This window comes from Clupea harengus, chromosome 24 (genome assembly GCF_900700415.2).
Source record: "Clupea harengus chromosome 24, Ch_v2.0.2, whole genome shotgun sequence".
Lineage (NCBI taxonomy): Eukaryota > Metazoa > Chordata > Actinopteri > Clupeiformes > Clupeidae > Clupea > Clupea harengus.
In genome coordinates this window covers 17,579,950-17,593,308 of record NC_045175.1, presented here as the reverse complement: position 1 = coordinate 17,593,308, position 13,359 = coordinate 17,579,950, and the positions used below count along the sequence as shown (strand labels likewise).

At 42.9% G+C, this 13,359-nt stretch overlaps 1 protein-coding gene across 2 annotated transcripts in view; it reads right to left on the bottom strand.

Moving 5' to 3' along the window:
- The window catches only part of LOC105894698 (complement C3), a 54,525-nt gene that overhangs the window by 39,214 nt on the left and 1,952 nt on the right, over positions 1 to 13,359 (bottom strand). The window contains exons 1-4 of one of the 2 annotated variants that reach the window (XM_031562537.2): positions 3,800 to 3,948; positions 2,089 to 2,284; positions 1,614 to 1,782; positions 1,152 to 1,222 (exon numbers count right to left, since the gene is read on the bottom strand). The exons of the other annotated variant lie outside the window; for it this stretch is intronic. Of the exons in view, the coding sequence (XP_031418397.1) occupies positions 1,152 to 1,222; positions 1,614 to 1,782; positions 2,089 to 2,284; positions 3,800 to 3,876 (513 nt within the window). The 5' untranslated portion in view covers positions 3,877 to 3,948. Of the gene's footprint in view, positions 1 to 1,151; positions 1,223 to 1,613; positions 1,783 to 2,088; positions 2,285 to 3,799; positions 3,949 to 13,359 lie in introns of those variants that run through there. 2 annotated transcript variants of the gene reach the window in all.

The window sequence follows — 13,359 nt, the reverse complement described above, 5'->3', positions numbered from 1 at the left end:
GCCCTTAGTCTGGGGCTCCATGCAAGATCTCGCCTTGTGCAGTATCAGTGATCATCTGAAACGTGCGGGATAACCCCAGAACTACACAGGGGGAGCTTGTGAATGATCTCAAGGCAGCTGGGACCCTAGTCACCAAGAAAACCATTGGCAACACAATACGCCATAATGGTTTGAAGTCCTGCAGCGCTCGCAAGGTCCCCCAGCTCAAGGAAGCACATGTACAGGGCCGTCTGAAGTTTGCCAGTGAACACTTGAATGATTCTAAGGAGGATTCGGAGAACGTGATGTGGTCAGATGAGACCAAAATCGAGCTCTTTGGCATTAAGTCGACTTGCCACGTTTGCAGGGGGAAGAATGCTGAATATGACCCCAAGAACACTATCCCCACCGTCAAGCATGGAGGTGGAAAAACATTTTGCTTTGGAGCTGTTTCTCTGCCCAGGGTACAGGACGACTCCACCGCATCTATGGAACTATGGATAGGGCCATGTACCGTGGAATATTGGGTGTGAACCTCATTCCCTCATTCTCTCCCATTGAAAACACAACCTTAAGGATTTGGAGAGGATCTGCAAAGAGGAGTGGACCAAAATCCCTCCTGAGATGTGTGTAAACCTGGTGACCAACTAGGAGAACAGTCTGACGTCTGTGCTTGCCAACAAGGGTTACTCCACTAAGTACTAAGTCATGTTTTGCTAGGGGTTCAAATACTTATTTGCCGTGATCAAATGCAAATCAATTCATAGCTGTTATAAAATACAGTTTTCTGGATGTTTTTGTTGATATTCTGTCTCTCACTGTTAAAATAGAGCTACCATTACAATTATAGATCGCGCATTTCAAATACTTATTTTCCCCACTGTATATACCTGCCCCCCACACATATACAGCACATACACACACACACACACACACACATATGAACACATAGATATACCTGCCCCCCACACATAGAAAACACACACAAACACAATCACAAACACACACACAAAATCACAAACACACACACACCCATGCACACACACATATGTACACATATATATACCTGCCACCCACACATATAGAACACACACACACTCTCTCTTTCTCTCACACACACACACGCACACACACACACATACACACACACATGTACATGGGTGTAGACCTACCATGATCTCCACAGACACACCACTTTCTACAGGCCGCATGGAGGGATTGAGTGAAAACACTCTGTACAAAACTAGAAAGAAAACACAAACAATTGAACAAAGACACAGACAACGCGTAAACACAGGGCCAATAAATTGCATTCATGAATACAACACACCTACAGATAATGCGGAACAAAACTAGATAAATTAATTAAATGAATGTGTTATTCTATACCTATTCAATCATCTAATAATCAAATAGCAATTACATGTATGGGTATTTAACATGTCCATATGAATTATGATTAACAATTGATATGCAGTTAATTCCGTAAAACAAAACCCCTTTATATGTGTTCCTGGAAGTTAATGTTAAGTTAATGCTGAGGAATCAACTATGATGGATTCAAATTGATAAATCATTATGATAAAATAAATAATAATTTACACATTATTCACAAGCAAATCGCTTTTCCCCACCTGAGCTTGAAGGTGTGTATATGGTCTTGTCTGTCTGCACAAAGATGTATCCAGACTGGAAGGAGACCAGCACCACTTTCTCCAGCAGGTGGCCTGGGAACTGGGCTTGCAGGTAGACGTACTGGTTCAGGGTGTCGTCCTCCTCAAAGTTATCTTTTCCGTCAGGAATCTGAAGAGCAGGAGAGATAGGCAGGCAGGGAAAGAGCATGTTAAACGGGGGACATACTGGTCCAGTTCCAATATGTACTTCTTCAAACACAATAACACAATGGAGAGAACACAGAAGGAGAAGTGATAGAGGCACTAAAGACACTGAAGGACATGTATAAACAGAATACTAATTAAATCATAGAAATAGAACGATAGACAAATTAAGAAAAAAAGGTAAAAGAGAGGAGTGGCGTGGAAGAGAGAAGGTGAGGTCTCATGAGAGGAGCGGTGAAGAGAGGAGAGGAGAGGAGATCTGATGGCACACCGTGATGTCTGCCAGCAGCATGTAATTGTTGTCTTTGGTGAGAGTGACAGATGCGGTGGTGAACTCTCTGTCCTTCTTTGGGTATTTCATCACAGAGATCTTCACATTCAGGTCTCCTCCAGTGTAGTCCTGGGCCTCCACAAACACCTTCTCTGGGGTGCCCACCCTCAGGAGGTTAGGAGCCGACATCACATAGCTGAAGGGTCAGAGTTGACAGGTCAAAGATTGACCAGTGACACAACAACATATTTTGGTTTATTTTGGTTTACACAAGAAAATCTTTGTACTATTGTTTGGGGGCTTCCCACAGCAGCCATTCCATTCATTGTCACATGCAGGTACTCATACCCAGTAACCTAACATAACTAACATAGCAACTGCCAAACTATAGATTCTGAGAAGCAAAATACAACAACAAGGCACAACTGGCTCGAGACAGCGGCAACACGCGCCACATGTTGTACTCGAGATCTGTAAAGGCACCACTTCGGAGTACATGCGCTGACTGTAGCCCACAACTGCTAAACACAATAAATAACATGCACTCATGAATGGGAAAATAGATAGCAATGTCAGCAACTGTCTGTCTCTTAAAAAAAAAGATGAGGGGGGGGGGGGGGTTACTGTATGAGTAATGACTTCTAACACACACAGAGAAAGCTGCACACACACACACACACAGCAAGACGGACACATACACACACACAGAAACACACACTTACATTGTGGTACCCAAAGCTGCACTTGGGGTCCCACTTAGTTTAAACATTGGTGAATTTCCTTACCGGGGCTATACAGGGCAGGCTTTAGGACCCTGGAGAGGTGCTCTGCGGCTTAGGGAGGTCAGGCCATCCTCTAATTGAAAGCTTACCTGCAGATTGTTTCACTATTTTGGCACTGAGCAGCAACTAGTCAGACAAAAGGGTTTAAAGAGTCAGTGAGAAGCAGGGCTGATGTGAGAGAGAAGGGTAGGTGCTGGTAACACTGGGTGCAAGCCGGAGGTTTTGATCTGCTTTTGTGTTATTTTAGATTTTTGATTTTAATAAAGGACCTGCATTGACAAATTCCCTTGTCGTGCTGGAACGTTGGGAGTTCACAACATATACACACACACACACACAGACACACGCACACACACACACACACACACAAAAAGACACACACACATACACAGTTATAAAACAGAGATCTTTCACAATACCAAGCCCCTCCTCCCAGTTTCTACCCATGAGGCTGTTACCAGAGCCCCAGGAGCTATATTATTTGTGCTGTGTGTGTGTGTGTTTGTGTGTGTGTGTACGTGTGTGTGTACGTGTGTGTGCGTGTACGTGTGTGTGTGTGTGTGTATATATGTGTGTGAGTGTACGTGTGTGTGTGTGTGTACATGTGTGTGTGTGTGTGCGTGTGTGTGTGTGTGTGAAAGAGAGAGAGAATTGATGTAGTGAGTGCACACAACTATGCTGTCAGGTCTATGTCTTCGACGCTCTCCCTATCTTCCCCCCTTTGGAAAACCATTTGATTACACACACACACACACACACACACACACACACACACACACACACACACACACACACACACACACACACACAAACACACAGACACACACACCATCATCTCTGTGGATGTCAGCATGACTCTACCTCATGTAGTGAGTATGGTACAGTACAGAGTATGCACATTTATACGTGTAAGAAAACAGTCTACTCACAGTGGGTCACATGTTGAGAGAGCGGGGAGAGAGAGAGCCACAGCGGCCACACACACCACCACCAGGTCCACCCGCATCCTGCTGCCTGTCTGATCCTGGGTCTGTGCAGTAAAGTGTCTGAGCTCTCCCCCAACTCGGCCTTATATCCATACCAGCACCTGGGCCCCTCCTCTCCGCATTTCTCCCTCCCCTCTTCTCCTCTCCTCTCCTCTCCATTGCCCCCCCACCTCCCCCTGCAGACTCCCTCTTCCCATTAGAGTGAAATTAGGCAACCTGGGGTTGCAGGATCGTGTCTATGGGGGAGGGGGATGATTGAGAGGTAGCGGAGTAGGCAGCTGACCATATCAGGACTTGACCTTATTTTAAGCCAAAAGCAAAAATAAATCTCTTGCTCTGAGTTTTGAATGGCAGAGGTTATGTGTTTGTGTGTGTGTGTGTGTGTGTGTGGCTGTGTGTACCCGAGCATGTGTGTTGTATATATGTGTGTGTGTGTGTGTGTGTGTGTGTGTGTGTGTGAAAGAGAGAGAAAATTGATGTAGTGAGACACAACTATGCTGTCAGGTCTATGTCTTTTCTGCCCTCTCGTTGACATCAGAGAGGCTTATATACTTAAACGAATCAACAGTCCCCCCCCCCCACCTCCACCACTGTTCTTGCTGTCTCATCTCTTTGCTGTTTTTGATCCAATTTGTAACCTGTGGACTACATACTGAGAACAGAGGTGCATGTACATACACTCCTGTAATATTCATGAAGACAGCCAGTGGTGACATGAACACTTGGGCCATTGTAAAAGTGCTTAAAAGGCTTTCCATCTTGATGAACAACATCAGAAGCAGAACAGGTCGGCCGCACGTAGGTTAGTGAAGTCCGATGTCAGTGACCTTCCCCTGACAGACTCACGTCTGCTTATTCTAGTTAAATAATGAACTGCTTCAAAAGGCCCCCCTCCCCCCAGCCCTTGGTGACCAGTCCTGTCTCCTGTGTCGGTGTATTAACCCTCTAGGGTTGGGTAGTGTGGGGAGAAATGTGGAAACTACTACAAAATAAAAATAAGCCTCATCACGCTCTTCTCCTCTCCTACACTCCTGTCAGTGCCACTGGATTGTTCGTTTCATGCTGTTTGGATTGGTCAGGGTAGAGGTAAACATAAACATGTATGTGCACATATGCTAACCTAGCATGCCCCTAAATACACACACACTCACACACACACACACACACACACTCTCTCTCTCTCGCTCTCTCGCTCTCTCTCACACACACACACACACACACACACTCTTACTCTCACTCTCTCTCTCTCTCTCTCTCTCTCTCTCTCACACACTCACACACACACACACTCTTACTCTCACTCTCTCTCTCCCTCTCACACACACACACACTCTTACTCTCACTCTCTCTCTCTCTCTCACACACACACACACTCTTACTCTCACTCACTCTCTCTCTCTCTCTCTCGCTCTCTCTCACTCACACACACACACACACTCTTACTTACTCTCTCTCTCCCTCTCACACACATACACTCTCTTACTCTCTCTCTCTTTCTTACACACACACACACACTCACAAACACTCTCTCTCTCACACTCTCACACACACACACACACACACACTCACTCACTCACTCTCTCTCTCTCTCTCTCACGCACACTCACTCACTCTCTCCTTCACACACAGACTTGGATGCTCCCCCCCTCTCCTTCTAATGTAATCAACCCTTCCTGCCAGACCAGGTTACCCAATCACTAAGATGGGAAGTGGGAGTCTGCAGGAGAGAGGCCCTAATAGGCTGTGCTGCCTGCTACTCTTCCCCCCTCTCACTCTTGTGTGCGTGTGTACATAACCTAAATGTGTACAATGCATGTACATTTAAATAAATGATCAACAAGGAGGTCATCTACCCTGAAGGAGGAATGAAGTCTGGAGAACACTCTCTGCCTGAGCTTGTCAGGTAAGTATTCTACATGAAACATGGATTGGCATGGGTACCCTAATGCCTGTATTTATTTATGTATTTGTTCCATGACTATATATGTATGCATTTATTTATTCCTGTATTATATTCACATTTACATATAACTTATAATAGTATATCAAGACATTAAAACATTTGCCATTAATGCCATATATATAACCAATTCTAGAATACAAATATAATATATATATATAGTACATAGTTAGTGTAAAGTATAATACAATATAGCTACAATATAATACAAACTAATACAAAAAGCTCATTCTTCTCTCATGTTAAAGCTTTGGAACCTGGAAGGTGATAACGAGGTTTGTTGACACGCCTCAGAGAAACATTAATGTTGAGTTTGAGGTCAAAGAATACGATACGGAGCCACCTAGTGGACAAGCCAATGCACAACAGTCAACCAGAAAAGACATGAAATAAACCCTATTTGTACACATATCTCTGTTTCTTTCCTTCTTTCTTTCTATCTCTCTTTACCTGTCTCCCTCTCCTCTTACATAGTCCTGCCAAGCTTTGAGGTGTCATGATTCCAGGGATATTTGTCTATGTGGAAGACCCGGACATGACAGTTAACATTGTTGCCAGGTTGGTTGCATGTAGGATTAGGAGCATCTTTCCCACTTTTGGTCCTAATTATTATGCACTTGCATATTGTTTTCTTTATGTTTGGTAACTTTTTGTGTGAAGTTAAAGTTTGTAAAGTTTTTGTGTGTTTAACCCTTGTATGGTATTCGGGTCTGTGGGACCCGTTTTCATTTTTTATCCTAACAAAAATAATATGATTCATTATTTTTTCAAACTCAGACTCATTGGCTTTGGCTCATTCTCTGCGAAGAACATATATCAGACCAAATTTTCATTGACCGCACACCGTAACCCCCCCCTACACATTTATATTACATACAGGGTGTTCGGGTCCACTGGACCCGGGCAAATAAAAGTGTGGAAATTGTAGGTCCTGTGTACCTAAAGTCTGTTCTCCTCCTGTCTGGGTCTGCTGTAAGTGTGTGTGTGTGTGTGTGTGTGTGTGTGTGTTGTGTGCGCGTGTGTGTTTGCGCGCACGTGTATGTGAGTGGGCCTGCTGTAAGTGTGTGTGTTTGTGTGTGTGCGCACACGCTTATGTGTGTTTGTGTGTATGTGGGCCTTGTGTGTATGTAGGCTAAGTATGTGTGTGTGTTTGAGAGAGTGTGTGAGTAAGTGTGAGTAAGAGTTTTGTGTTTCTGCCCCTGCCGCTGATGCCATTTAGGGGCCGCTGCCCCTTTAGACATTATATACCATCTAAACTTGCAAAATATGGTATAAAGATCTGGGCTGCCTGTGACGCGACTTCCTCATATGCTTGGAACTTACAAGGCTACATAGGGTAACCTGATGAGGACGCCCTGAGAAAAATCAAGGAATGAGAGTTGTCCTGGACATGGCTCAGGGACTCAGTGGACACATCACATGCTACAATTTATTTTACATCTTACAAGCTGGGACAGGAGCTGACCATGGTGGGAAAGATAAGAAAAAACAGGTCTGAGCTCCCACCCCAACTGCTGCCTACAAAGAACAGGCCTGTCAACTCTTCCAAGTTTGTGTACACGGCTGACACGTCCCTGGTATCCTATGTGCCAAAGAAACGCAAGAATGTGATACTCATGAGTACACTGCACTGGGATGGGAGAATCTCTGGCCTGGAGCATCAAAAACCAGAGATCATCATGGATTATAATGCCACAAAAGGAGGGGTGGACAACATAGACAAGCTGGTGTCTGCCTACAGCTGTAAAAGGAGGACCCTACACTGGCCACTGGCGATTTTATTTACCATATTGGACATCATGGCATACAACACCTTTGTAACCTGGATGGCACTGAACCCGGAGTGGAAGAGAGGGAAGCTCCAGAGCATAAGCCTTTTTCTCGAGGAACTGGGAAAGACACTGGTGAAACCTTAAATCCTGAGAAGACAACATGTTCCAAGAACCTCTGCAGCTACTATTAGGAGGATTCAGGAGGACAGTGCTGGTGCCCCATCCACCCATGTTGTGCTATGTAAACTGACCTGATTTCAAATGAAATTCACAAAAATCCAATAGTTATGGAAAACCTTGCTTCATTTGTAAATGTGTTGAATTTTGTCCACTGATATCTTGATTATAATTGATTTTCTTGATTTTGTAAAAAAAAAAAAAAAAAAAACGGGTAGCACTTAAATTCATAAATGTGATATAACAAAGTTAAAGGGCAAATATTAACCATATTTGCTGTTCATATTGCTTCTAATTGTAATGAAGTAAATATCTGTTAAGTATTTTACCATAAAATTGTTTGATTGTGTTGAATTAAACACCCAAAAATCGAGCGGGTCCACCAGACCCACAACACCTTCTGAGTAACAAAAAAATGAATACCATACAAGGGTTAAGGTATTTGTATGGAAAGGATGTGACTGGGGTAGGATTTGTGGCGTTTGGAGTAATGACCAAGGAGAATGGGAAGATGAGTCTGGTAGATTCACTGCAGAGGGTACAGGTGAGACATACAGACACACACACACACACACACACACACACACACACACACACACACACACACACACACACACACAGACAATTTTACACAGACAAATTCACACATGCACATGCACACTCACAGGGTTACCACAGAGGGTGGAGGGGACCAGACACACACACACACACACACACACACACACACACACACACACACACACACACATATAGAAGCATATGCACTTGCACTTGCACTTGCACATACACATACACATACACATGCACATACACATACACATACACATACACATACACATACACATACACATACACATACACACATATACATACAATCACATGCAAATGGACTAATAAAGACACTGTAGAAATACATGTTAAGGTATTAAGACTGGTTGTATTTAGTGGGGATTGTCTGCAGCCAAGCCTTGATCATGAATTTGAGAATGTTTTTATCTATAGTTAGCACAGACACATTACACACACAGTATAAAGGCGCATGTGATGCACTTACAGATAACATAGCGCTCAAAGGCATAGCTCAGTACACACCACACATCAGCACACACCACACTAGCATCAGTACACACCACACCTCAGTACACACCACACTAGCATCAGTACACACCACACCCCAGTACACACCACACTAGCATCAGTACAAACCATACCTCAGTACACACCACACTTGCATCAGTACACACCACACTAGCATCAGTGCACACCACACCTCAGTACACACCACACTAGTATCAGTACACACCACACTAGCATCAGTACACACCACACTAGCATCAGTACACACTAGCATCAGTACACACCACACTAGCATCAGTGCACACCACACCTCAGTACACACCACACTAGTATCAGTACACACCACACTAGCATCAGTACACACCACACTAGCATCAGTACACACTAGCATCAGTACACACCACACTAGCATCAGTACACACCACACCACACTAGCGTCAGTACACACCACACTAGCATCAGTACAAACCACACATCAGTACACACCGCACTAGTATCAGTACAGACCACACATCAGTACACACAACACTAGTATCAGTACACACCACACTAGCATCAGTACAGACCACACATCAGTACACACCACACTAGCATCAGTACACACCACACATCAGCACACACCACACTAGCATCAGTACACACCACACAGCACTGTAAACTGTTCTATTACGCCTACACTGTCTGTCTGTCTGTCTGTCTGTATGTATGTGTAGGTGAAAGCAGGGTTGTTATATTAGTTTCATTAAATCAGTCTCATAAAATGTAATAATCAATCATTTTAGTATTTAATATTTTATAATTAAATTACTATAATAATGGGAAACTCTAGTTTTACCACTATGCTACAGTCTTAGTATGGTATCACAATACTTGTTAAAAAGGCTGCTTCACCAGTTGCACCCAGCTGTGCACCCCCGCTGTGCCGGCCACTCACGGGACCTGGGGTCCATGAAGGGTCATCCTATCATTTGATCCCAGAGTTCCGTGGGGCTCGTGCACAGTGGAATTTCACTGACCATTTGGTCAAACCCAACAGTTTCAAGGCTCCCCCTCAGCTCCCCTATATAAGCCTGACCCACCGCTGGCCAGTGTGTGGGTCAATAGAAGCTGGAGAGGAGCATTATCATCAAGGAGTTAACCGGACAATCTGATATCAAGGACATTCACATTCGTCTTTCCGTGCGTCTTTGTGAATGTGAGTGTTTGTATATAGTATATGTGTGATTTAGCGATTTAGTCTATTAATATCAGTGTAGGTAATATCTGTTAGTCATTTAGTATAGTAATCATTCACTGTCTTGTTGTATTTCACTCCGTTACTGCTACTTCAAGTTAATGTTAGTAACGGGAGATAATTGGAATGTTCGCCGTTACACGGCAATGGATTTAAAGGGACAGATCCGTATTTACAGCACAGCCGTGATATTCATCATGTATACTATATTTATTCTTGTTGTATATATCATCTTTATTGTATTCAATTGTATATATTTGTCATTTGTATTGTTTAATAGAAACCACGGATTCAAATGTGGATATAAGTCCCTTTACACGGGATAATTATATTCACGGGCATCATTCATCAACCACTTCATGTCTTCACTTTGTGTGTGTGTGCAATAAATCAGACCTCATTGGAACATTGGCATCCGTTATTGTTCTGACCGGACAAACCTGTGGCGATTGTCACTTAATCATTGAACTAGCAATACAGTCCTTTTTGGGGTTTATTCAACTCAACATCCCCCTATTTTATAATACTAATGTACTACAATTTCATTACAAAGTCTATACAACTTCATGAAACAACCAGATAAGTGAAGGCAATTGGAGTAGTTGGTTGGCGGAAAATGGCTTTCAGTGAATATTGGAATAATAACAAACAATTGTTTAACTTGCCAGATACACTCAGAGAACAAAGTTTAATCCCTGAATACCATCATTGTTGACAACAGCCAATGTGTCCATGAAAGCAGTATTGATCTGATATTATTCTCTAATTTTGCTGTCAATTTATAAGCCAAAAGTTGTGGTCAACTGGGAACTAAGGTCTATCTGACATGTCGGCAATTTTTTTGCACAAATTAATAATACGATTTGGTGTAAAATAATATTGGAATATTCTTAAAAAATAATATGAAGTAATAAGAAAATACATTTCATAGAATGGTGGCTATTCGATTCTGGATTATGTTTGTTTGCTTGCTTGCTTGTGTGCATCCCGGTCTGGGATGTTGTTCAGAAGTCTGACACAGGTTGCACAGCAGGCAGTATGGCGGTGTTTCATGATGCTGGTCTCATCTCCAAATCAAGCACTGCTGGAGAACCAGAATCACATAAAGGTAGGCATCACCAACACCCATGCAACATGAACCTCTATGAAGCATTTCTTAAAAAAGACATAGTATGAAAATTCCACTTTTTAAGTGCTTCTACACGTTAATTTGGGTATCTGGCATGTCTGCCACCCCAAAAACGCAGGAAAAATTGTTTTAATCGCCATTTAATCGATGCAAGCCTTGGATAAACTTGGATGAGATAGCTAGCAGCATGAAGCGAATTCGACAATCAAAATGCTTTTTGGTCGGCTGCACAGATCAGCACAAATCCCTACATCTGATTCCAGCTCCAGAAGACACGAGCGAAATGGATTGATTTCATATTTGAAGGCAATGTCCCTGCAAGAATTGGCAAATATCTGTTAGTGTGCGCTAACCACTTTGAATCGGACTATTTTACCAACCTGGGCCAATATGACGCTGGACTCTCGACAAGGTTGGCTTTGAAAGGGGGTTCAGTGCCATCTATTCGTCGCAATACTGCTGACGAGAAAAATAAAAAAATGTAAAAAGTATTTTTTTAAAGAAATTGTGGTATTTGCTTCTTTTGCCCATTTTGTGTGGGGGTGTCACACCCGCCTGGCTCAAGGCAGCCCTGACATAAAATGGGTCGACCACAACGTAGCGATTCAAGTAATAAATAAGGGTTTATTTACATAAATAGTAGGGTTAGTCTTAATCATTATCAAAAAAATTGCCCCCCCCCTGAGATTTTTTTCAGGAGCCGCCACTGTTCCAATATCACCAACTCACACAGTCCTGCAAACATATCCACCCCCTCAGCCGTCAATCAGCGATTAAACTGACCAGCCAATTCATGCACCAGCTCCAAGTGTGTTTGTTTATCATTTTTACGCCAAGTTCTAAATCTTTGTCTATAGGCTTCAGGAACTAATTCATATGCCTTAAGAATAGCCTGTTTTACTGCGGTGTAATCTTTACATTGCATTCATCCAAAGCAATATTGGATCTGTGATTTCCCAGAAATTACACTTTGTAAAAGTAAAACACCATCAGAATCCCTCTAGCCATAGTCATCTGCTAATATTTCAAATGGGTCACACTCATTGAACTTGGGTAAAAGCTTAACCATGTTTGATAACTTTGGCTCTGAAGGGGAACCTCCAGGATTGCCGCCAGGTTCTCTACCCTCTCTAGCCAGTTTCAAACGCTATTCTTCCGGTTGCATTTTAATGTATTGCAGCTCTCGCTTTTTTTCTCATTCAAGCTTTTCCCTTTCCCATTGAATTGTATCCTCTTCTCTCCGTTTCTCACGTTCTAGTCTGTTTTCTTCTCGCTCTTCATCATGTTCAGTTGCCAATAATTTATCACGTTCTTATTGCATTTCTAACAATTTAATTTGCTGGTCGGACGTTAATCCAATGGGCCTATTCGATGCTGCGTCTGAGCCTTGAGGCGTCGATGACGCAGCCGGGATCACAGGCTCTGGCACAGGATCAAACGAAAAGACTTCCCTTCCAGCCAGCCGTTCCATAACTAATTGTATCAGTTTGTCTTTTTTAGTACCTTTGGGAATATCTAATTCCAAGTCGTAGTGCTCAGCCAATTTAACCAGTTGGTGCTTAGTCAAAACTTTCAAAGTGCCTGCCGAAGGGACAGCAAGAAACACACTGAGCTTATCCATTCAATCCACTACAAAATACAGATATTTCGCTAACCAAAACCAAACCAAGTACTATTCTATGTCAATCAATATAGCCAACAAAAACAAATAGGCTACAAAACAAACCAAGCAACTCTCGCTCACGTTGCCCTCCTCACACAAACACAAGCTTCATGTCTTGAAAACATTACCATTTAACGTGGTTCCCGATTACCAACAAAGGACTACGACATTTTAGACTGGAGCTCCCCGCATCTAATATCACCCAAAAAAGAGAAGGCTCACTACATTTAATTGTGCTTTATTGGTTAGCTAGTAATATCTTGTTTTGATATCTTGCCTATATGGGGGGGCTCTCGTGTTTCCGTTACGGTACTGGTTACTACCCCACTCCTTTTGAACGTGTTCTCCCTATTTGTATGTGATTTTTCGATGTTGTGGCTACTGGATGTCCAAAAATGTCCCTCGGGATTAATAAAGTAACCATCCATCCAAGATCAAGTTACTGCTTATTGCACAAGCGACACACTCGTGTTATAAATGGAGGCGACACA